Source organism: Aspergillus flavus, chromosome 2 (assembly GCF_009017415.1).
Source record: "Aspergillus flavus chromosome 2, complete sequence".
Classification (NCBI taxonomy): Eukaryota; Fungi; Ascomycota; class Eurotiomycetes; order Eurotiales; family Aspergillaceae; genus Aspergillus; species Aspergillus flavus.
The window spans coordinates 1,747,275-1,771,786 of NC_092409.1; the positions used below are offsets into that span (position 1 = coordinate 1,747,275).

Consider the following 24,512-nt stretch of genomic DNA (forward strand, 5'->3'; position numbering starts at 1 on the left):
TCAAATAAGTGAGCTTGTGACCACTGCCGATAAAAGAGAATATGTCGAGTTCAGCTTGTTGTTGATATCTCTCAGGAGAGTCACTTCTCCAGCGATGACCCCTTCCTTGGACTGTTGATGACCTCTGATAGACAGCTATTCACCTTACGCTTAATCAGATCTCTGAGTTATCATCTTGATGGACACACACGAAAGGAGCTGTCCTGAAGATGTGCCTCGAAAACTATTCATTCTTAACATTCTTAAGAAGAAAACACGGAAATCGGACACCAGCCTACAAGGCCTAGCCAAAGGACTTCCACCGCCGAAGCTTTCCTACATTTCATAGTCAAATCGCCCGATGATTCGGTTATTGAACCTAAAGTCGTTCTATATCCATATTTGCTAAGCTATAGTCATGCGTTGGTTATGTTCCATGACCCTCGTGTGTGAGCCAATACTTCTCTCCACTACTGGATTATGGAAAGATGAAATGGCGGAAACGACGCACATATGCGGCAACTTTGTTATGGCGTGCATCATCCCTCAATTACTTCGCTCTCGTGGGTGTTGGTGTCTCTGGTCGATGTGCGGAGAAAGTCGTTGTCGGAGAGCGTGAGTCCTAAGCAAGAAACAAAATCTCTTCGCTTCTCTCACTCAATGCGGATGACTAAGATCGAGCAGCGAGGGTATACAAAGGTGATATAAGGCCGATGGACTTTGACTTATGAGCGCTCAAACAAACAAGATTTCCGTGAACTTACTCCTGCATCCTAGTTGGTCGTGAGGTCTAGTGGGTGTTGAAGCCCCAATCGACAGCAGTGATGCGGTACAGCTTTCTAGCGACACATTTGTCGCCTCAGACTGTTTTCACATTAAACGCACCACCATGATTCTAGATGCTTCTAGAACTCTCGTGCCATTGCATAGCCCTGCAATTGAGGGTGACACTGATGCCTCTTGTCTCGGCTTGATTAGGTCACTGCGAGCGACACGATAGGCTGATAGTACTCATGCACTGGTTCAAAAACAGTCTCGGTTCATGACACGGACTCGGAGTACGATGCTACTAAGTTAGTGAACCCATACTATTATCGAGGTATATGACTCCTTCCTGCCTGGGGCTATCATGACTGGAACTTCCGTGACCATATAGTCATTGAAGTTCAGATGCAATTGTTGCCTCGGCGGGGGGTGCGCGGGGGGGAATTATTGGGTATAGTGACGGCCTCCCGTGACCTCGCTGCCTTATACAATACGAGGTTCCGCCTTGAAATGTCATGTCTTCGGTTTAAGGATAGCATGCTCGAGAAAGAACCAGAAAACGTGAAAAAAAAAAAAAAAAGGGGGGGGGGAAGAAAGAAAGAAAGAAAAAAGCATGAAGAAACACAACTACAGCAGTGTCGCAGATCGTCGATAAAGAGGGGGTAAAAAAATAACACATAACAAAGAAAAGAAAGAAAAAGAATTCAAGGGGCAAAAACGCAAAAAAAAGGCCCCCCAACAATACCATAGCGGTGCCCAAAAATTTCCCCCTTTGCATTTTTCGATTATTAGGTACAATCGTACCCTTTTGTCTTGAGCCTCTGTGTTGTTTATTACAGGGTTGGTACTCGGGAGGTACGTCCACGAGTATTGATACCTTGGTTACAAACTCGGAAGTGAGCCGACTCCCGCGCCAGTGAACACGGCAGTGAGCTCCAGCCTACCACAAGCCTTCCTGGCACAGACTTGGGTCCCTCACTTTACCACCGCCAGTTTCATAGGTATGTTTGCTCGTACGTTACCGTGGCTGACAGGAAACATCGCTGCTTCCCGTGTTTGTAAGCCACTTCTTAAGCCACTCTTAATGTTCAACACCTGCTCGGGCTTAGTGTGTTAATATCCAGGTTGTTCGCACTATCAGAGGGCCGGGACAAAGGGGGGTTGGCAAGATTTCCTGTGACAATGTCCGACCCCAACCGTCCTCCTCCCTTTCATTATCCGTCTTACACCTCTTCATCCTCATCCGAGTATCCAGGAAATGAGGCCACCTTCAACGACTGGGCGGTGCCCCAGTATTCGCAGCCGTCATATGCACCTTCCGTGACCTACGACATGGTAGCTGGCTTTGCGGAAAACCCCGCAGGTGCTTCGCCTATGTTTTCTGGTGAGAGAGCTTTAAATTCCAAGGTAGCAATTCCCAGATCAGCAAACCCGAGCAACTGGACCAGCAGCGGACGGGTCAGTCGGGCATGCGAGAATTGTCGAGAACAGAAAGCCAAATGTAGCGGGCATCGCCCAACTTGTCAGCGATGCCAAGAAGCTGGCACTCGTTGCTCGTACGGCGATCGGAAACGAGAGAAGATGGCCAAGTGCGTTGTGTGACGACTCGCGAAGATTAGTTTGAATTTCTGACGGTGGGTAATAGGCAACTGAGTGATCTGACAAACCAGAAGCATATTTATGAAGCCCTATTGGAAGATGTTTGCTCTAAGGTGGATTCGCAAACTGCCCAACATATCCAGCAGGTTGTAAATGAGGTAGATCCTCCTTTTTTTTCCCCCCCTCTGTATTCCCTGAGTTTCCGCTTTAACCAACGTTCTACAGCAACGCGCCGGCAATGACCAAGCATTTGGTCGGAAGGCATCAATCTCTCTATCCACTGTTAGAGGAGCTGATACTCCAGCTGATCCGGAGCCCGATTCGATTTCCTCCTTGGTGGCGTTGGATTACATCAACGAAGATTTCAACCGTGATGAGAAGATACAAGCAATGGGATTTGTCGGAGAACATTCCGAGATAACATGGCTCTATAGGTTGAGGCGAATGCTTGAACGCTCCAGTCCTGTCACTCCCAGTCCCAAAGAGAGTTGGGATCGCCAGTCAGTTGCGTCTGTGAGCTTTTTCCCCGACGATTCGGACATCCCTGTCATAGATAATGTCGATCCTATGCAGCGGCCTTCCCAGGTGCTTGCTGACCAGCTTGTGGATACTTACTTCTCCATCATCCATCCTTTCTTCCCGATTATCGGCAAGGCGATCTTCTTGAGGCAGTACAAGTCTTTCTACTCAACTCCTTTCGTGCGGCCAGGAAAGAGATGGCTTGCCATACTAAACCTAATTTTTGGTATTGCTGCGAGGTACTGTCACCAGATGCAGTCTGACGCCCGAGATACACCAGACGATGGGCCCTTATACTTTTCACGGGCATGGAAACTCAGTATGAGCGACGTGGCTCTATTGGATCATCCGAATCTACAACAGGTGCAAGTGGAGGGTCTAACATCGTTCTATCTCCTTTCAGTGGGACAAGTCAATAGGTGCGTATTGTCTAGTCGTATCCCCAAGCTTAGCTCTAATCTCTCCATTTATTACGCAGGTCGTGGAGAATATGTGGTACCTCAATAAGATCCGCTGTTATTATGGGATTGAATCTACGTAACGAGAGCAGTATGGTTGTCCACACATCTAAAGAGACTCGCTATCGCGTATGGTGGTCCATTTACATGCTAGATATCCAACTCTCTGTGATGACTGGCCGTCCACCCCACTGCAGCAGCGACTTCTGTACTACACCCCACCCGGTGCCATTTCAGGAGGAAGAATTTCTAGATGATAACGTCGCTCAAATTATCATGGATAATGAGAGCCGTAACATCTTCATGGAGGCGCTATCCTCAAGGAACTCGACAAAATCTACCAGCGAAGTAACATCCTCCGAAGGCTTTGGGCCCCCAATGTCGCACCATGGTAAACAATATGGGCAAGCTGCCTACAATGCTGTGGACTCGCTCACGCCGAATACCTCGCTATATTTTCTTTGTCTCGTTGACCTAGGATTGATCATGCGAGAGTCTATTGACACATTATATGCTCCAGGAGCTGCTCGAAAGTCCTGGCGTGAGGTAGAGATAGCCATCTCCACCCTGAATGGCAAAGTAGACGCATGGCTCTCCCGGCTTCCGACAGCCTTCCACTTTACTCACGGTCACCAAGCGTTTGAGAGGCAGCGGTCATGTCTCGGCTTCCATTTCTACAGTGCCAAGCTCTTGATTACTCAGCCATGTCTTAGTCGTCTCACACGGAAGGCGCCGGGTGTTGAAATACCAGGAAATTTCTGCAATACAATGGCGGTTATGTGTGTTGATCTAGCGGGCCAAATGCTTGACCTCTTACCCGATTCGCCGGAACCTTCATGGGTCTACCATGTCTCACCTTGGTGGTGTGTTCTGCACTTTCTCATGCAATCGACCGCCGTGCTCCTGACTGAGCTATTACTCCTTGCAAAGGAAGGAACTGTCCAACACAGGACGGCTTGGGAAAAATTTTGCAAGGTGTCGCGCTGGCTAGCTGTGATGTCAACGAAAGACTTATCGTTTCAACGGGCTCAACTCGTGTGTAGAGACCTACTTTCTCAGAATTCTTTGGAACCTGACATTGGAGTCTACACGGACAATGACAAAAACTGACTGTTATGAAGGTCCCGAGATTTTCTACATTTAGAACAATGGCGTACGCCTGCCTGGTTGGGGTCGCTATTGTGTGCACCCACTTTAGTGTACACCGCCGGTCTTGGAATTGTTGAATTGCCCCCTTTGTACCGAACACGACTACCCAACGGGGGGGTGCAATTCAAGCGAAACCATTACATTTGCCTTATCGACCTAATAGGTGCCGTTCCAGACTTGAGATCCGAAAGATCTCAAGTCTTCGACAACATGCTACGGTCCACTATGGTTACACCTAGTGTATTGGAACTGGCTATATGGTTTGGCAGATGTGGGTTCGTTCATGATCTACCCATCTCGGTGGTCTTTCGACCAGATATTACATACCTTATCAATTCTTTCCATCTCAATTTTCAATTTTGATAATTCGTGCCGTCTTGCCCAAGTAGCTTTCACCCGGGTGACTGGAGCAGACTGCCCCCCACCTCGACTTAACCTGAACTGATCAAGCAATATCAATCATTAAATACACTGTGCTACTGAATAAGTTTGGTCTTTTCTCTCCCTTTTGTCTTTACTTTTTTTTTTCCCCTTTTTTTTCCTTTTTTTCCCTTTTTTTTTTCACTTTCCCTACCTATTGAGTATTGGTCCTAAGAATAAGCACGATAAGGATCTACGAGTGCATGAGTTAGGTGAAGTAACAACTTCTTATTATCCTTCGCTCTTGCAACTCGGAAAAATGGTTTAGTAAGTGTTTCGCTTGGCTTTTCTCAGTAGGGAGTAAGTCACCGACAATTGACGCCACTTGGCGAAGATCGTGCCTCTAATGAGATAAATATGCAGAGCTCCACATCAGCTAGTGATTTAAAGCATGTGCTCCACTAGTTGCTCCCACTCCTAGATTTCCCCTGGTAGACAGGGTATCCTTTGTGTGAATGTGTGGAAAGCAGGGCTGTCAAGCCTCAAGGTCGCTCATCTCCTATACCTGTGCGTAGTGGGGCTAATCTTTCCATCGAGACACGCTGTGATTCGCTGGCGATTCGGCCCGTGGGAGCGGAAGGTTCCTTCTGGCCGGTACTCTCAGCGTCTTTCTGCTCCTCTGTAAGTACTGATCTGCCATCCCCTCCCTTGACATTGGGTGACGGGTCATACCGTATGGTCCACCCTCCAAGCAAATACCAGCCGTTCGGTGTCAGATCGTCGGAGCCTGAGACTCCTTTGCAGACACAATTACGCGACTCATCTGGGGGACATGTCTAACATAGCAGCTGCCATACTCTAACCACACAGTTTATAAAAAGGCACATCTGCTAAAGTCTCTCATTTCAATAATCCTTTAGTCTTATTAGTCTTATTCAAGAACTAGCTCACTACAACTATACCGTCGTGTCGAGTTGCTTATCGACAGTGAGGTGCTCCGACTGTCTCGAGTCTCTCAATGGACAAAGGTTGGTATGTGACGGGTCTGACACTAACTACCGTCGATGAAGTAGATACATCCAGGGGTAATTCCATATCATTTTTCCGAGGTACGTACAACGTATCCGTAGAAGTTCGCTGAGCGTTCCATGGGTTAAGCCAGGGACCCAGTCAGTTGGTTAACTAGCTGAAAGTTTCAGCCCCACAATGTTCTGGTAACCTCGGAGAGCTTCTCACCATCTATGATTTGTGTGCGGATAATTGTTCCACGTGAGAGTTGATTCGACCGTATCAGTGCGAAATTACTCTGTACAAGGGACTATACTTGGTGGCGCGCGATCAAAATTTGGAAAGCCCTTGATCTACGGAGGCATGCACAGAAAGTTGCCGCCAGGTGGGCCAGCTATCACGTGATTGATAGCCAATAGTTTGACATGAAGATGTAGAAGTGCAAAATGCTATTGGTCCAGAGTCACGTGATACAATGACCCACCTGGTGAGGACTTTTCGTGCACGCCTCGTACTCCATACTAATGAGATATGTGGGTTCGATACAGATTACGCAGCCTGACTTGCACTAGTGTCGCTGTATTGAATAGCTGTACCTTTAAGACCCAAATCCCGACAGTCTGTTCAAACCCCGAGCTAAGATTTTACGTCGGCCATGCCGATTATCTATGTACTCCATATATTCTAGGCTATTGCTTGCGGAGTGATACAGTAGGCCCATAGTTCGCTATCTAAACAGGTAGTTAGCCCCAACAGTCTGCAGGAGGCGTATCATCATATTCCGGTATGGTTTTACGACGTCAATTTCATTATCCTTACTGCGCTAGAACACCCCACAGTCCCACACATGTGTACTTATGTCATACGTACAGTACTAGTTTACATCCCCATAAAATGTCTCTGAAACCAGAAACAAATTTAGGTTTTAGCTCTCCAATGACACGGCGGACGTGCATATGACAACAAGGGGGGATTCAGAGAATGAGCAAGGGGGTGATAATTAAGTTCTAAGTAGTACAATGTATTTTATTGGCGTCCCACGTCTTTCGCGTTCTTTTTCACGGACACACTCGAAAGTAGCCCTTTGCGTAAGTTACAGACCTGGTCACATGAGTCAGTACGGAGTAGGTTGTGAATACCAGGCCTCGGTGTGTTAATGCCTCAGGCATAAACCTAACACGTGATAGTCTTATGTTTACCGCCTACTTTTTCAAGACCGTGTGGGGACTTTGTGGATAGGGAGCTGTAACTTGATAACCTCCGAGTGAGTTGTTCAATCAACGCCGAGCCACTCTTGATTACCTATCAGGGACCTCGCTGGACGACCGTTTTAACATGCGAGGGTGAGAGGGAAAAATGTCTCTACGGGGACCCATGAAGCACTCGCACCTGAGACAGGTGAGCGCTGCCAGTCTAGAGACTCTCTCTACCACTCGTTCCCTGGCACTATCTCAGACCGATGGTCAGAGTGATAAACCGTCGACTCCCGATGAAAGGACAATTCGGTTATCTTCTACTGGCTTGGATCGTCGCCAATGCTCGCTCTGGGTTCATGATGAGACTTTCTCCAAGGAGGAAATCCTGTTCAATCAGGCCGCCTTCACCGACATGGGCGTGGAGGTTGGTGATGTGATCGAGATATTACCTGCTCGGTATCCCGGAGATGGTACCCATTCTGCTAAAACAGATTTCGGGTCGAGATCTTTGCGCGACAGCCATGTTGAATCGAGCTCTACGCTTCATTCAGACTCAATGTCCAAGTTTAAAACCCCTTTGCAAAGTCGGTGTCTCTTCGTGGTCAAACCCTTGCCGCAAGACATAAAGACACGAAATCCCAAGCTAGAGCTTTCGGTCACTACCAGTATCGCCAACATATTCGGGTTCAAGAACCGGACAACCGTCCATATCTCGATTGTAGACCGTGCTCAATGCGCTGCCTCTCATGTTGATATCTCCTTCCGTGACCAGTATATGGTCAGGTCTGACATGTGGAGGCTGGTCATGTCGGAGTTAGCAGAGAGGATCGTTTACAAGGGACAGAAAATCGTATTCACTGGTAGTATCAAGGCAACTGTAAAAAATATCTTCATTCGTGGCAAAAAGGTCCTCTCCGGTTTTTTCTCGCCCCAAACCATTCCAGTGTTCCGCAGCGAATCGGCGAAGTACGTGTTGTTCATCCAGATGTCAAGGGAAATGTGGGATTTCGACTCGGAAGGCACTGGGGACATTCTATTTAGCAGAGTTATCAATGGGTTTCTCCCTGAGTTGTTTAAACGGTGGGTCAATTCAGATGCGAGGCACCTGGTGACCATCGTATTATTCACGCGGGTTGAGTACGATGCATCGGCCATTGCCTCTTCCACTTTTAGTTCAGAGAACCTGACGAGCATGTTCGGTCCGAACCACGTTCCCACAAGGGACTTCTATCGGGTAGTGGTCAATGACATGGCGAGTGGCCATTGGACTACTATCTTGGATGAACTAAAGAAGGATTTCAGGACCTTCCTAAGGGACGTATCGATACTCAATGTACACAATGCAGATACTCCAACGTTCAACGCAACTGGTGCATCCAAATCCCAGCCGGCGACCATTGCAGGGCGGCCAAGCACCGCTCTCCGTGGGAACATACTCGAAGCTATCCATCTTGCATCTTCTCATCTAGCATTCGACCATATTGACCGTGATATGGTTCATACAGGCACTTCAATTATAGTCATTACGCCCGGAAGCGGTGTTTTTGAAGTATCATACGAATCGCTAGCCTCCACCACTGAAGCACTCACAAACCGCGGGATCGCCATTGATCTTGTCTGTCTTAGCCCTATGCCTCTCCACTCCGTGCCTCTGTTCAAGTATCGGGAGCCAGCCCATAGGCCTACCACTGCCGCATTCGGCGATATTCAACATGGAGGTTATTCCCCTGAAATGCGCCATTCGTTTGCGAGCATATCAAGTAAGACGCCACACCTTTCCCCGAAGTCAGCTCTCCTGGATTCATTCACGGGGATGAGCTCTAAATCACAGTGGTCTGGTCGGTCAAATGAATGGAATTATGGGATCCCCCACTGGCTTGATATATCATATTGGAACCCTGAAACCTACAGAGAGTCTCGACGTATCTTGAAAAAAGACCCCAATGCGCCTATTCCATTCACTGTCACCAAGCAGTCGAAAGTTTTCGTTCCGCGGGTGCGAATGTATGAAATCCAAATGATGGGCGTGATGGAGAGTGAACAATCAAACATATCTATCCCCTACCTCTCAGAAGGGCCGAATATATCTAGAGCGACCAGTTCCACCCTTGGTTCTAGCCCAGGTAGTCTTGTACCCCCTAAGGCTACTTTCAGGCGCAATTCTCCTTTTCGACATCAGCTGAGCGACAGTCTCCGACCGGAGCCTTTCCTTCATAACATGGCAAGCTCAAAGGATGCAATGCTTACTATACCAAAGAAAACGCCAAAAACGGTGCTTTCCTGGATGGACAATTATGACGAAAATGTGTTTCAGCCTTTTAGAAAGCGGCGACATCGCCGGAAGCCGTCAAAGATTAAACGACCTAGTGAGCCAGAAGTGAAGGCATCTAATGCGCATGAAAGAATTTCTGCTAGATCGATATCGCGTCTTAGGGAAAACGAGAGTACTCGTTCAGCATCGCGACAGATTGACATCCCGCTTCCAGCCCCTAAGAGCCCTGTGTCTACGAAAAGCGCTTCTCCCAAGAAACCAGCCTTAAAAAGCTCCTCCAAAACCAAGTTGCCACGTATATCGCGCACAATCAGCTTCGCTCTCCGTGGCCTAAGTTCCACTCCTCCCAGAGCTCAAGCAAGCACGGAAGTAAATGTTGAGCACGCCAGAGGCTTGCCGACATCAAATTCAAGGAAGTTGTCGGGTGTGCTTGCAGACAATAGAAGCGTGGATTCTTTGAGTGCGTCAGATAGTGCATCGACCGTAATCGACCTGGCCCCGTCCCCAGAAACACCCCAAAAGCCAATAAAGAATACGGCCATTACGCCATCAAGACCGATATCGATCAAAGTGCCTCCCAAACAGCCGCTGCAAGACACAGAGCAGCAAGGACGTCCAGCCATACCGGAGTCGGTCTCGACTACAACCACGGAGATCCCTCTAGGTGATGATACTCGCCTCACAGCTCAACCAAGACGGCATGGACCTAAGTTCGAGGTAAACTTGAGTAGTGGATCGCGCAATGGATCTTCAAAAAGTCCCCAAAGCAAGGCATTGGCTCCTTGGGTGCGCTCAGTGAACCCCTGCAACACCCCAAGAGAGGTGTTACGAGACACTAGCTGGTTTGGGCGCTGGCAGCATGCTTATCCACGGCCTCCTCATGTTGCGGTGGTCAAATGGAAAAGCTTGAAGTCCCCGGCTGTTCTCCCGCTGACAACAGAGGAGTTCCCCACGCCAAGTGAACTTGCCTCGGACTATTTGCAGACTCCATACCGTGTCTTCCCCAACGAAGACTCAGAAGGTATTGAGGCGCCCAAAACCAGAGGCGTGCTTCTCCGGGAAATGATTTCACTACGGCTTTCCCACGGGTTCCAAATCGTTGTCGGGAAAAATGTAGTTGAAGCTTCCGCGCAATATACCCTCCAGTCACCGAACGTATTCGACACTCATGCTTTAGAAAGGGCCGGGGCTACTGTCTTTTTGTCCAAAGGTAACTCGATACATCGACTTATTTGTGTTGAAGGTGCGGAGATTGAAGTCACGCGATACACGCATCGAACTTCCTCGCTTTTAGCGTCTGATCAGAAAAGGAAATTCACTCTGTATTCTCCGGCAATGAGAACAATCCTAAGTCCCGAATATGTGGTAAAGGATATAAAATTAGACTCGACGTACGAGGAATACAACTGGAACTACGCTGATAATTATGTGGCCGGCCACCGAGACTACTTGTTCAATCCAGCCCAACAACTCCACTTCTGGCGTGTGCGCTACGTCCTGATCCCGATGCGTTTGCACTTCAAATCTCGACGGCTTCATGGATTCAATGAAGACAATGAAGAAGAAATTCATCTGCTTGGCATCAATCAGCTCACACATATATGGCAGCGCCACAAGTATATTCCTCCGGAAGAAAAGCGGTTTGAAAGCTCCAACAAAAAGAGGGACCAGAACCCCCTCAACATTATGTACCAGACACGGAATCCATCCGAGGTTATTGCGGCTGAATTAGACCGTATCATACTTGTGGATCCTGGCCTAGACTCCTCCCCTGCACAGCTACTTCCAGAGTCAGAGCTGCTCGAGCGCTCTGGTATCAGTTTATCATCCTTGGCGCAGATAATCCAGGGGGAAAAGGGAGTTAGGATGATGGATCGAAGGTGGCATTGGCGGCTGCACTACAATTGTTTCATTGGCTTCGAGCTTACAACTTGGCTGCTCCAAAACTTCCGCGACATTGACAGCCGGGAAGAGGCGGTCGAATTTGGTAACGAGTTGATGAAACACGGTCTCTTCCAGCATGTAGAAAAGCGGCACAACTTCCGGGATGGCAATTATTTCTACCAGATCTCTAGCGAGTATCGTGTCTCGCGACCTGAATCTCGTGGTAGCTGGTTCCCTCAAATACGACCGGATAAGTCAGTTCCTTCAACCCCGGTGGGTGAGGCCTCGAAAGGTTCCCCTATAAGTGGCCATACCCGCTCCGACAGTACCGAGGATACACAGTCGCAGACCCCAAGCACGCCGTCAAAATTAAAGAATAAAGCCTCGATCACGTTGTCTAAAACTATGAAATACGACGTCGACCCCCGCAAACGCTCAAATCGCCCTGAGGTCATTGATCTCCATTATGATCGACTGCATAATCCCGAGAATTGCTTCCACATAGAGCTCAGCTGGATGAACACCACTCCCAAACTCATTGAGGATACGGTCCTGTCGTGGGCTTCGACAGCCGAGAAATTTGGACTTAAGCTCGTCCAAGTTCCCATTGCTGAAGCCTGCGCTATTGACAAAACACAGCCATTCCGAAAGCCATACTGTGTCCAACTCAAAGCTCCTCCTCCTAAGGGCCCCATTCCACTCCAGTGCAACTCAGAGTCATTCTCCCAGCCGGTTACATTAGACCATCAGTACTTCCATAAAGCCCTCTTACGGAAGTTCGACTTCGTCCTTGACTTTGAGGCCAGGTCCTCTTATCCCGCGGATGTCGAAGTGTCATATTCCTGGGGCATGCCTGACTATCAGTACCCTCAGTATATTCATCGATCTGGCAGTGTTCTAGCTCAGATCACTGGCGAAGGAGATTTTTTACTTCTTGCCAACAGACTTGTCAGCACACGCAGTGCTGCCAGTCGAGACATGCCGAGACATGAGCGGTTAGACCGGCCTGATCAATATCGGGCTCGTGCAGGGACCTACGATCCTGTGGACCGTATCTCTCCACGCCTTTCGCCCATGGCTCGGCCAGTCCACGAGGTTCATAGCCCCCTGAGCCCTCAGGGACACGCGAGCATTGATTCTGCAAATCTGTATCGAGCCCCCGAACATATTCTTACTGGGTTTGCAGATTTCTGCAATGATCCGGCTAGACTCGAGCAATTCTACAGTGAGGCGCAGGTGCGGGCGACTTCAACAAAGGTCGGCCCGGCGCCTACCACACTTACGGATGCGTCCATACCTTCTCTTGAACTACCTGCCAGTGTTGTTAGCCATCACATATCACCCCCACCTGGTCTACCATCAAGATCGTCACATAATATCGCCGCGCCACTGTCTGAGATCAGAAGGTCACGAGATGATAGTAATATGTCCAGAGGCAGTCCAAGAAGCGGCAGCTTGAGGCCACTTTCTCTAACATAAAAAGTTAGTCATATGCATGATATACCCCGGTTCATGACATGTAGTTTCAGTCAGGAAATGCGGTTATGAGAATTGATGAAAAGTACTGCCTTGAGTATTTGGACAGAGTTGAATACATAATAGCTGCGGATATGTGCAAACGTATTCAGTGCCTAGAGATAATCTATACTATCATTCTATATACTACTTGTTCTTATAAGAACATGATGTTGTACATCGGCATGGTTGCCCCAGGCTCGGGGCGAGCACGTGTGACCGTCCTCTTATAATATCAATTGGTAAAGGATTCGATTTTCCGCCCACTCCGCCAAGAGAGGATGAACCAAGAGGTACTTCGTATGCTCGGCTCAATACGTTTAGCCGTTCAGGCAGAATGAGGTTAATTAATACCTCCCAGGCTGTTTCGCAGCTAGTTTAGCGGCCCATTATGCCCCAGTGTGATTGGCTCAATCAGTCTGAAGCACTATCTACCCCAAACCCCTAAACGACAAGGTCCGATTCTATTTAGGCGACGGCCAGAGCTACCCCGCCTCAATATGTCACCATCAGACGACTGGGGGGGTTCAATCGGCTAAGTGGACGCTCTTTTATTAAAGCTAGATGTCCCCTTGCTCTCATGTGAGGGGCTTGAAAGTCCTACGAACAAATGCGCTAGACCGAGATACCGCTACTGGGTCTAATACATAGAGGTGATTCTATCTCTTTGCGCAGCGAGTCTCGTCAATTGTGCATTTACTTTTGATCAGTGGACTTTCTGGACTCAGAAGGTAATTATTCGGGCCTATATCCCCCTCAGAACCGCAAAAATGAAGTTCACCGAGGGGATGTGGCGCCTGCGCGTAAGTATACTTGCAATTGCCTCATGATCAATGTGATCTGACGATTTCGCAGGAAGGCATTCGAATTGACTGGATGAACAACGTCGAGAGACTGCACATTAATAATGAGAAAGTGGAATTATTGTTAAATAAGTTCCAGAGGCATCGTGGTGACACGCTTAATTCGGGTTTGTTTGTTTCCGGGCTGATTTGGTTGAACAAGAACTAACAAATTGTCGGAATTAGCAACTGTTACTGCAAGTGTAACGTCTCCATTAGAAGGAATTATTGGCGTCAAGCTTGTCCACTGGTAGGTCCATTCAACTGTGATTTGTTTTTCAAAAGTAGACGGTATTGGCTCTTCCACTCCTCGCTCGGTCACTGACAATTGCATCCAGGGCAGGACAAGTCGATAACGGCCCCCACTATCAGTTGAGCTCATCGACTGGCCACACCAAGATTGACCATGAGAAGAACGTGAAGCTGGACTATGGCAGCGGCCCCTTGAACTTGACCATCAATACAGCACCGAACGAATTGGATTTCGTATTCTCGGGCGCTAAAGGGAAGCTCACTGGTCACTCCTGGAGATCCATTGGTTATGTTGGCGATCAAACTACAGAGAAGTCTCGTTGGGATGATGGGATCTTCTTTGAGCGTCAGGGATACATGCTCGCTGCATTAGACCTCGGGGTTGGCGAGAAACTATACGGCCTTGGAGAGAGGTTTGGTCCATTCGTCAAGAACGGACAAAGTGTCGACATTTGGAACGAAGATGGAGGCACATCATCCGAATTGACATATAAGAACATACCATTCTACATTAGCTCAAAGGGATATGGTGTCTTTGTGAACAACCCTGGCAAAGTCAGCTTGGAGCTGCAGTCAGAGCGAACTACTCGAGTTAACATCTCGATTGCCGGTGAAGAATTGGAGTACTTTGTGGTTTATGGAAACACCCCTAAGGAGATCATCAGACGGTATACGGCTTTGACCGGACGTCCTAGTTTGGTTCCATCCTGGAGTTACAATTTGTGGCTCACTACCAGTGCGTATATTCCTCCTTATTATCAGTGGCCTCTAAATGCTGAAAACCTTCATTTCAACAGGTTTCACCACAAACTACGACGAGCAGACCGTCACCGGCTTTCTCGACGGCTTCCGGGACCGGGATATTCCATTGGGCGTTTTCCACTTCGATTGCTTCTGGATGAAGTCATATCAATGGTGCGATTTCGAGTTCGACTCCGAGATGTTCCCTGACGCCGGAGGCTACCTTCAGCGACTCAAGGAGCGCGATCTTCGAATTAGTGTATGGATTAACCCGTACGTTGGGCAGGCTTCGCCCCTGTTCGATGAGGGCAAAAAGAACGGTTACTTCATCAAGGCACGGCCCTACTACGTTTACTCATTTTAGAAAACTATCGAGAACGCATACTGACAAACCACAGCGCACCGACGGTTCGGTTTGGCAATGGGACTACTGGCAAGCAGGTATGGCCGTTGTAGACTTCACGAACCCTGCCGCCTGCACATGGTTCTCGAACCACCTCAAGCGCCTCATGGACATGGGCGTTGACTCGTTCAAAACCGACTTCGCCGAGCGTATCCCCTACAGAAACGTCCAGTATCACGACGGATCCGACCCAACACGCATGCACAACTACTACACCCTCCTGTTTAACAAAGTCGTCTACGAGACCATGACCGACCGTTACGGAAAATCCAACAGCCTCCTCTTCGCTCGCAGCACCAGCCCTGGAGGCCAAATCTACCCTGTCCACTGGGGCGGCGACTGCGAAAGCACCTACGAAGCCATGGCCGAATCTCTCCGTGGTGGTCTCAGTCTCATGCTCTCGGGCTACATCTTCTGGGCCTCAGACATCGGCGGCTTCGAGGGCACCCCGCCACCAGCCCTCTACAAACGCTGGGTCCAATTCGGGCTTCTCTCCTCACACTCCCGTCTCCATGGATCCTCCTCCTTCCGAGTACCCTGGATCTACGGTGAAGATTGCTCAGAAGTCCTTCGTGACTGCGTAAAACGCAAAATCCTTCTCACCCCTTACCTCCTCGCCGAAGCCCTCACAGGCCATGACCAGGGTACCCCGCTCATGAGACCCATGTTCCTCGAATTCCCGGACGATCTCAATACTTATCCGCTCGATACACAGTACATGTTCGGTAGTAATTTGCTCGTTGCTCCCGTTTTCACGGACGAGGGTACCGTCACTTTCTATGTACCTCGAACTCCTGAGGATTCTCAGGGAAAGTGGATCTCGTGGTTCGATCACAGCAAGACCTATGAGCCGGGTCAGTGGTACACGGAAACACATGGATTCGATACTCTCCCGATCCTCGTTAGACCAGGCTCAGTCACTCCAATCAACCCGAAGCTGAAAGCGCCACAGGATGATGCGCTGGATGGTCTTGAATTGCTGGTGAACGGATCGCTGACGGATGAAGTGGCGGTCCAGGTCGTTGATCCAAGCAAGACTCATGAGGTATTGAAGACTGTGAAGGTCGCTGTGAAAGGCGATGAGGTGGTTGCCGATGCTACCGGGGTGAAGGTGGTTCGGGTTAGACATTAGTCTCTAAACTATAGACCTTTAGATTTATTATTGACACGACAGTAGAATGTACTCATCTTGATTAGTATAACATGTCGGTGCCTCGAAGCTATAGTCCCAAGTACAAAAGTCTATAGTATCAAGGGATAGGTAGGCCCATCGCCATCACCAAACACCTTGCACAAAATATAACGCCAAAAACAAGGCATAAGGAACTACGCCGGCAAAAGAGCCGGTTATCAAGTTCTCCAATAATCAACTATATATATAAAGGTAAAAAATATATAAATATACAACAATCGAGACTCGCCGACAGTCACCCACCCATCTATTATTAGCCAGAAAACGCCCAGAATTCAGATAGCTTAAATACATGATAAATCTGTAGATAACCACGTCCACGGAAGAAGAAACTAGCACCACTCTTCGTTGGACAGCGTACCCAAAATTATAGATAAACCGATCTTCATCCGAACATGTTATGGCCCAGGATATGACAAAAATAACGTATTAGGCGTCCATGTCCGAAAAATTCAAGGATTAAGTGCTGGTGGTTTTGGTTGGATAATATAACTTTGGGTGAGATTAATAGAAGTTACGGAATCATCGATCGATACCCATTGACTTACTTGTATAAAAGGTCTATTGTCAGCACAATCACATCCGCGGTATGGCTTGGGTGAAATGAAACAAATTATACTTTATTAAGCTCGGAGCCGCTGGACTCCTCTGCATATATCTTCTTTTTGTAGATCAAGAGGCCATTTTTGACAAATGAGTATTTATTATCTAGTTAATAAGCGTAACATTATCTGAGAGACATAGGTTCATGCTGATGGATAGACTATTATAGTTATTATTATGGCTTGATTCGAACCGACTAATCCTCCTGAGCTGGAGGAAGGCATCATAGTGATGAAAACCAAGTTGCCGGTGCTTTGGGCAGAGAGTTATATCAGCTGACTGCATCCGGCTTGGCAGATCTTTAGGTCCTGTAGAAGAGAGAATGATATAAATGATCTTCGATACTTTACGGAGAAAACTGATTCAGCAGTGTGCTAGAGTTTCTGTATGTATGGTAGGTATGTATTAGGTTGAAAGTTCAAGCAGAATAATCATAAAACTAGTTAGAAGACTATCACATCTTCACTCATGTCAAAGGCGAATCATGAGTCTAAATACAAGACTGGCAAAAAAACAAACACAACACATGGGTATCATGATGTTCAGAAAGCAATAATAAAGATGGTCACAGACTAACTCCTGCTCTGCTGTTGGTGAACCAGGAAGATCCACCTGTGTGTGAAGTAAAGGAGAGAAAAGTCTGTGAATGTGCAGATTGCCGAAAGCAAAACACTAGCATCCATCATTATGACAGACCTAGGGATGTGAAGAAACTTTAAAAAGTAAGAGAGAAAAAGGTCAGGTTAGAAGGAAAATAAAATCAGAAAGAGCAGGAAAAGAATTACCAAGCCTCTTCAACGTCAAGAAGCCACCTGCGCACTCCTTCTCTCAAAGTATTATCGGGTCCAGCTAATGAACGCTTGCGTTCTCTATCTGCCATAGCAAGCTCCCCGTCAACATCATCCCGACAATGCTCAGCGGTCACACTGCGAACTACTTCTTCAAGTGCCCCCAGGACGAGCTTGCGACATTCGGTGCGTGGAACTTCAAGAGAAGGGACCTGAGATTCATCCCGATTCGCTGCGTCTGATGTTGCCTTATCATCGCCCCTGCGAGCCCGCGACGGAGACGGTGCTCGAGAGTGAGCCAAAGACGATGGGCCGCTTTGAGCAAGAACACGTTCAAGTGCATCGACCAGTGTGCCGTCCAGATCCATGACCGGTTCTTCGACGAAACGCTCTTCAAATTCGCTGGGTTCATAACCTTCTATGGGGGAGATAGTAGATGTTTTGCTAGAAGACGAAATAGAACCCCCAGGGATGTGACGAGGGGTACCAGGCTGAGAAATGGATGGTGAAGTAGGGCTTCGCCAAAAAACATTGTTAATAGCTTTTCGTCTGAGGCGCAGTCGCTTAACCGTGAAAGTTCTTGCGTCGGCGATTAGCGTCGTAGCCACATCTACCCATCTCTCCGACCCATCCGCTTCAGAGGAGAAAGCATGACTTGGGGTAGGTTCAGCTTGCATTGCGCGTTTCACATCGGCTTCCAAGCTTGAATAAGGCCGCACTGCTTGAAGCAAAAAGTCTTCGTGAAAGCTCCTCAGCCAACCAGCAACATTGATATTAGGGCCATCGTTCTCTCTAGGCGCGTAAGGGAAGCCTGAGCCACTGCTGTGTGTGGATGCCACGGCATCCACACTAGTTACTGAAGTCCGCGTCTTCTTCGGCGATGTCATGGTCGAGTCACCTGACGAAGAAAGCGAAACAAAGCCAGGTAACGGAAGGTCAACGTCGACAATCCCATCGTCACCGCGTACGGATAATTTTAAAGAAGACTCTCTGTTATGGTCCACCGTTAATGAAAGATCTTGCACATCTTCCTCGAGATGCTGAGTATTGGAGTTAGGAATGGAAATATTGCCACTTGTGGCTACTTTAGGAGCTTCTTCGGGTATTTCAGTCGAGACCTCTTTTACCATTTGACTTAAGGTAGGAGGGCCTCGTTTCGGCAGCGGTGTATATCCAGAGACAGAGCGCCTGCGAATCTCAGCTGGTGAAACGGCTTCGCTGCTTCCGGTTGATGACTCCTGGCGTGAGCTCCACAATCCCGAGAACAGGCTACCCCATCGGCCAGTAGTTGAAGGTACACTACTGTTGGTACTCAACACTGAACTTTCACTCCTTTGCAAATTCTTCAACAAGTTCTCGGATGCCAGACTATCAACCCCTTCATGCATGGAGTGGTCCGACCTATCCCGCTCTAACCGGCTCTGTGAAGCAAAATGCGGGACAGGGACAGTGCTACCAGGGGTTGCAGTGGATGTTGTTGCTGTGCTAGTATTCTTGCTGCGCGCATCTTTCGCATGTATAGGGACCCCTAATGTTCTAATGGAACGTGCATCGGACCCTCTCCTGGTTGCTGCGAACTCCATTGGCGCCGCGGACTCGACATCGTCTGTGGAGCGGTGTGCAGTTTCACTTGACGACACGCTCACCGATCGCTGGTGCTGATCTCTATCAGCGAGATTCAAACGTTGTGCACGAGACCGTCTTTCGATAGCTCTGCGCAGAGACTCCTGTCGGAGGACGGGAACATTGGGCGGACTTTGTGAGACAGCACGCATTGAGGAAGATGTGCCAGGTCGAATGGGTGATGGAAGAGGCTCAAAGCGCTGCTTGGGGGGAAGGAAAGCAGAGAGCAAGAATATAAGCCGGCGAGCAGTCATCTTGTCAGGGGACACAATTACAGTACGGTTCGCTAGAATCGGATCAGAATCCTGTTGCTGGGCCTTTTGCTGTATATAGTGTCGGCGTCGCCACCATTCTGGGCCTAGTGCATTGAGCCACTCCGTATGATTTCCCAAGAACGCGGTAATGAGCACCAAGAAGAAGAAACTATGGTCTTTGTCCCCAAGATTTCGGACAATCGAACGGCCTTCCTCGCGCCATACACCCCACCGACTTTGTCCTGTTACCACATATGGAGTTTGAAGAGCCGTGCTGATACGGCGGGTACTGCGAATAGCCTCCTCCCGCAGCTTTGAATTCACCGCTAAAATGTTCGCCGGCAAGTGAATTATAGTTTGATTTGTTCGTTGCATATTCGGAGGTTTAGCTGGCTTCGGGTGTATTCCAGACGACGAATCCACCTTTTTCAGGAGGAACAGGATCTCTTTCCGTGAGAGTCTCTCCAAATGCGACAATGTGCGGTTGATAACATCCCAATGATCCACAAGCAAATCAATTCTTTCGTCCAGGCTTGCGGGAGGGGAAGCAAGTGACAAACTGTCGTCTAAGAAGCCGGTGCGCCAGCGATAGTCCGAATCCAGCGAGCATGACATACCCGGCTTGGGCGAGTCAGAGCCTTGAGTGCTGAACCGAGAAACAGGACGAGCGACATTGCGACCCAGAAGAGGTATTTGGATCGTGATCGCCACAGCGTACATTGGGGTCTTCTTCTCTTTGATCTTTTTGCGCTTAGTGATGTCGGGGAACGGGAAGCCAGATTCCGGAAGTGATTCTTGATACAAGGAAGCAGCGAGGTCTTGTCTGTCTGGAGAGGTTTCACCCGCCTCCGGCAGATTGACACTGAACATCCGTGTTACAAGAATGGTCACTTTCGACGGTGGTTTTCCGTCATTCCCGCGGTTCGTATTCGCGAAGGCCGATGAACTCCCGGTAGTGTAGGCTCGAGTAAAAGAGTTCCGGGAGGCGGGAGAGGAGCTCGCAGTCCTACCAGGCTCGTCATCGGCAGAAATAATGTGCATCTTTGTCGAGGACCCTCGATAACTGAATGCACTACTACCAAAGATACAGTTCAATAAGCCAGTATCGTTCGAATCCGTCGAATGACGCGGATAGCCAGGATCGTGAGGGCCTCCAGCGGGTGATAACGTGGAGCTGCGACCACGGGCGCGCATGAAAGCACCAGACGACATTGGTGGTGATCTGCGGGCTTCTGCAGCAAAGGAAAGCGGACTTGGCTCCACTGTCGACGACTGAGACAAGTAACCTCGCCGAGGTCCCCTAGTCAGATTAGAGACCGTGCGAGCATGCCGTGCGCCCGAGCTTTCAAATGCCTGAGGTTCCAGCCCAAGACCATAGGAGGCAGACTCCGAACTAGCACGGGTATCCAGGAGCACGCAAGCATCCCTATCTCCAAGCGCATTCTGAGCGATGATTACACGGAAGTCCTTAGCATGATCCAAGTCAACCCCTCCCCGGTCGTCATAGGCACCAGCAGTAGAAGCATTTGGGGAATTGAAAGCCGTATGAAGAGGATACGCGTGTGTGTTCGAGCGACGGAGGAGGCTTGCATCGGGAAATAGAAGGCCGGAGGTATGCTCTTCTTCGGTGACGGACTCGAGCTGATGGGGATTTTTAGCAGAATAGGCCGCCGGATTCAACGTGGAAGCTGCAGTACTTAGTAACCGGCCCAGCATGGTGACAGGCAAGGGTCCGTATGCAGGGAAAGAAACAAAGAAGTCAGTCAATCAAAAGGAAGAGAGGCCGTCCCCGCAAAGCACAATATTGTTGACAATGATGAAAGTTGAAAAAAACAGGCAACCAACAGCCAGACAGCTAAACTATCTTGGAACTGCAGTTCCCCATGATTCAATCACACCAGAAAGCAATCATGATCGAATGAGGGGATCGACAAAAGTGCAAAGGTTGAACAGAAGACTGGTGTTACTTGGCGGGGGGTAGAAAGAAAGAATGAATGAAGAAAGAGGGCAGCAAAGTCACTGTGCAATGGAAAGAGGGGAGTGGAGGGGAGAAATTTGTTTGATTTGGCTAATGATAAGAAAGGAAAACGAAAGGAAAAAAGAAAAAAAAAGCAATTGAGGGGTATTCACAGAATAGCGTGGGACCAGAGACAGGGAATTGGAGGGGAGGGGGGACGTAGCAGGCTCCACCAGACACAAAAACACCCACGAGGGAGAAGAGCAAGAGGGAAAGAAAAGAATGGGGAAAGGGAGAGAAAGAGAAGCTAAAGTGAGGGTAAATCGAGGATGAAAGGGCGGTGAAGGCACACATGATCCTCAGCCTCATCGCCGATCACGGGCATGGGGCATTCGTTGGCCCAACCGGTTGCACTACACTTCATCCTGCATAAATGCGTCCCGCTTCCCTGCCATTTTCCTAATCTGGGGAACAATTTGTCCAGGCATGCAGTCATCACGTACAGGCAGAGAGGAGGGGCTGAGGTGAGATTATCTCCACGGTGGATTTCCCCGTCTCATACTATGAAGAAATCATTCCCCAAGACGAAACAAATCTCATCAAATATCAATTTCAAAGGGAGAAAAAAAGAAATATAAAAGAAGAAATAGGAAATTAATTTATGCTTATCCTGCTTATTCTATCTGGATCCGGGTTGACCAGGCCCTAAAATTTGGTGATCTTCGCCTTAATTATACAACCAATCAACTCTTCTGCGTCTTCCGCTTCACTTTGTCCACCAACTTTTTCAGATCCTCTGATCCACCTTCAATGGATTCGCTCTTCTTCTGCTTCTTCGTCTTCTTCTGATCATTGCGACTGGCCTCTTCCTCGTCCGCACGATCGTCCCGATTTCTACGTCTCTTACGTCCTTCTTCCAGCAATTGCTTCATACCAGAAGTTGCTTTGAAGCGAGGATTGGTAGGATCAATAGCGAATTCGTGACTCTCAAACAGACGAGCAAAACGTGGGTCGCTAACATCCATCTGGAAGTCGTCCGCCACTTGTGCGACCTGCTTGCCTTTCCCTTTGCCCTTGCCCTTTTTACGGGCTTGTTTCTCTGCCTTTTCGATCTCATTCATGTCGAAGTGCTTGATATTCTTGTTTTCATCATCCATCATCAACAACTCCAGCTCGGCTCGCTTAGCGGCGGCTGCAGCTTCCTCCGCAGCACGCTCCTCCCGCTTCTTTCGTTTCTCTTCTTTGCGGCGAGCTGCAGTAGATTCCTTGCCAGAGGGGTCGTCAAAGAATGGATCGTTAAAGCCCAGATCTTCCTCCTGAGACATCTTCTCCGGTTCAGGTGCATCATCCTGTTCATCGGCCTCAGCGTCACCCTTCTTGGCCGCCTTCAATTTCTCCTTTCTCCGCTTCTTCCTCTCACGCTCTTTGCGGATGTATTTCTCGATCGTAGTCTCGTCTTTCTCGGGTTCATTCTCAAAAATGCTATCTTTGTTGGAGCCGCCGGCCAGACCCGAGGTAAAGGTGACTTCCATTTCGCCAACAGGGCCGTCGGACTTAGATGAAGGTGCTGGCTCCGTACCTAGTCCTAAGAGAGCACGCATACGCTGTCTCTCATCTTCTTTCTTCGAGATTTTCTTAGAATTTCCGCCATCTTCCTTAGTAGTATCCACAACTTCCACCCCACCGTCCTCGTCCTCGTCCTCAGAGGAGCTATCACTAGCGAGGTAAGCCTTCAAATCATTCTCATCAATTTCTTTCCGGCTACCTCTGAACGCCCGTGCTTGAGCTTCCTTTCGTGATTTATCCTCCATGTCCCAGGTCAGCTTAACTTTGCTGTGCTGCAGCGCATCGGTCACAAATTCATTAGGCTGATAACCGTCCGGGATCCGTTTGCATTCATCACGAGGCTTATCATCGGAAAAGTCGGTGTCGTCGGGGACGAAACGAAGGTCAAAGAAGTTTGCGCTCGACAGATACTCGGCACCATCGACCAAATCGTAGACATGCTTCGCCACATCCTTGCTCGAGAAAGTCAAAATAGCATAGAAGTAGCGTAGTCTTTCCAACTGATACTTTCGTAGTTCCGTAGAGTTGAATTCCTCGCCCTTGTCTTCCTTCAGCATTGACTTCTTAATCTCCTCTTCTTCCTCATCTGAGTCGACCTCTGAGTCGTCATCTTCGAACCCTTCAAACTCATCATCGTCTTTAGCAGCAAAAATCTCTCTTGGAGGACCCTCCGTCTCCTCTCTCTCCATGCGCTCTTTTCCAAATTCACTCGGATAGACAGAAACCTTCAGCACCCGTCCACCAGCAGGAACAAAGCTAGAGAACACAGCCATTAGATCTTCTGCCCGTATATTATCCCAGTCCAGATTCACCACCGCGATCCGTTCTGTCACATCACCTGTGGGGACACCGCTCTGCTGTTTATCCGGAAACTCAAGCTCCTCGCCCGTACCAAATTCATCATCCTCGTCCTCCTCTTCGTCAGAGCTCTCCTCTTCCGAGGATGAAGACGAAAAGCCTCCATCACGCGCAGGATCGTAAGTGCCACTGGCCTTATCGGCCTTCCTCAGTTCTTTGAGGACTTCATCATCGTCAGCGACGCTCATGTGTCCCTCATCTTCCTCGTCCCCCTCAAGCCGGTAGAATCTCTCCAGCTGCTTCTTCGTATCATCGCGGGCGAGCTTCCGTCCGTATCGGTCGACTGCGGCATTCCGAGAGAAGTCCTTGTCGTGCAGCATGTGCGCGAAACGCTTGTCGAGTTTCACATGTGTCTGCCGTTTACTGGGTAGACGATAACGAGGATCTGTTTGGATATTGGCGAAACGAGGATCGGCTATTATTTAAAGGCAGAATTGTTAGTTATAGCTATTTCGGCATGGAAGAGACAAGGAGCGCATACTAATGACAGAGTCGGCTTGCTTTTTGGCGCCGCCGCTCTTTTTGCTTTTCTTTTGGTCTGGCATTGTGATGGTATGTTATAAGATAAGAAAACAAATGAAAAGGTTATCAGGAGGTTAAAGGCGTTTCTTGATTGTATTGATCTACAATCAAAGGCTGTTTGACTGTAGCCTCGACTTTTTTTTGTGGTTGATAAAAGTGATAAGGATAATTTTCTTTTGCGGCGGAGCCAAAGATTCTTCGGCGGTC

General features: G+C 48.7%; 6 protein-coding genes across 6 annotated transcripts; 3 read left to right on the forward strand and 3 right to left on the reverse strand.

The window, feature by feature from the left end:
* The first annotated feature begins 1,308 nt into the window (after positions 1-1,308).
* F9C07_2127097 (fungal-specific transcription factor domain-containing protein) lies at positions 1,309-5,097 on the forward strand. The gene is made up of 4 exons (XM_071509091.1): positions 1,309-2,333; positions 2,390-2,501; positions 2,569-3,281; positions 3,341-5,097. The coding sequence occupies exons 1-4, from the start codon at positions 1,927-1,929 to the stop codon at positions 4,428-4,430; spliced, it is 2,322 nt and encodes a 773-aa protein (XP_071363659.1). The 5' UTR covers positions 1,309-1,926; the 3' UTR covers positions 4,431-5,097.
* Positions 5,098-7,193: 2,096 nt separating this feature from the next.
* F9C07_2225400 (vacuolar membrane-associated protein iml1) lies at positions 7,194-12,668 on the forward strand (the record flags this gene model as incomplete). Its single annotated transcript, XM_041284604.1, has 1 exon — positions 7,194-12,668. The coding sequence occupies one exon, from the start codon at positions 7,194-7,196 to the stop codon at positions 12,666-12,668; it is 5,475 nt and encodes a 1,824-aa protein (XP_041142429.1).
* A 403-nt stretch (positions 12,669-13,071) lies between these two features.
* F9C07_1201062 (alpha-glucosidase) lies at positions 13,072-17,011 on the forward strand. The gene is made up of 7 exons (XM_071507746.1): positions 13,072-13,507; positions 13,560-13,674; positions 13,733-13,796; positions 13,885-14,534; positions 14,596-14,873; positions 14,938-16,632; positions 16,694-17,011. The coding sequence occupies exons 1-6, from the start codon at positions 13,475-13,477 to the stop codon at positions 16,072-16,074; spliced, it is 2,277 nt and encodes a 758-aa protein (XP_071363660.1). The 5' UTR covers positions 13,072-13,474; the 3' UTR covers positions 16,075-16,632; positions 16,694-17,011.
* Positions 17,012-17,518: 507 nt separating this feature from the next.
* F9C07_10014 (folliculin-interacting protein N-terminus-domain-containing protein) lies at positions 17,519-21,118 on the reverse strand (the record flags this gene model as incomplete). Its single annotated transcript, XM_041284606.1, has 1 exon — positions 17,519-21,118. One exon carries the CDS (start codon positions 21,116-21,118, stop codon positions 17,519-17,521), a length of 3,600 nt encoding a protein of 1,199 aa, XP_041142431.1.
* Positions 21,119-21,294: 176 nt separating this feature from the next.
* F9C07_10015 (uncharacterized protein) lies at positions 21,295-21,728 on the reverse strand (the record flags this gene model as incomplete). Its single annotated transcript, XM_071507325.1, has 2 exons — positions 21,295-21,470; positions 21,533-21,728. The coding sequence occupies 2 exons, from the start codon at positions 21,726-21,728 to the stop codon at positions 21,295-21,297; spliced, it is 372 nt and encodes a 123-aa protein (XP_071363661.1).
* A 374-nt stretch (positions 21,729-22,102) lies between these two features.
* Positions 22,103-24,328, reverse strand: F9C07_10016 (putative pre-rRNA processing protein Esf1; the record flags this gene model as incomplete). Its single annotated transcript, XM_041289413.1, has 2 exons — positions 22,103-24,198; positions 24,265-24,328. The coding sequence occupies 2 exons, from the start codon at positions 24,326-24,328 to the stop codon at positions 22,103-22,105; spliced, it is 2,160 nt and encodes a 719-aa protein (XP_041142432.1).
* Positions 24,329-24,512: the final 184 nt, after the last annotated feature.

Bases quoted from the DNA above. Each gene is read 5' to 3' on its own strand.
- F9C07_2127097 (XM_071509091.1), top strand. From the start codon at position 1,927: ATGTCCGACCCCAACCGTCCTCCTCCCTTTCATTATCCGTCTTACACC. The intron at 2,502-2,568 runs GTAGATCCTCCT...AACGTTCTACAG, and splicing joins TCCAGCAGGTTGTAAATGAG to CAACGCGCCGGCAATGACCA. The intron at 3,282-3,340 runs GTGCGTATTGTC...TTTATTACGCAG, and splicing joins TCAGTGGGACAAGTCAATAG to GTCGTGGAGAATATGTGGTA.
- F9C07_1201062 (XM_071507746.1), top strand. From the start codon at position 13,475: ATGAAGTTCACCGAGGGGATGTGGCGCCTGCGC. The intron at 13,508-13,559 runs GTAAGTATACTT...ACGATTTCGCAG, and splicing joins AGGGGATGTGGCGCCTGCGC to GAAGGCATTCGAATTGACTG. The intron at 13,675-13,732 runs GTTTGTTTGTTT...TGTCGGAATTAG, and splicing joins TGGTGACACGCTTAATTCGG to CAACTGTTACTGCAAGTGTA.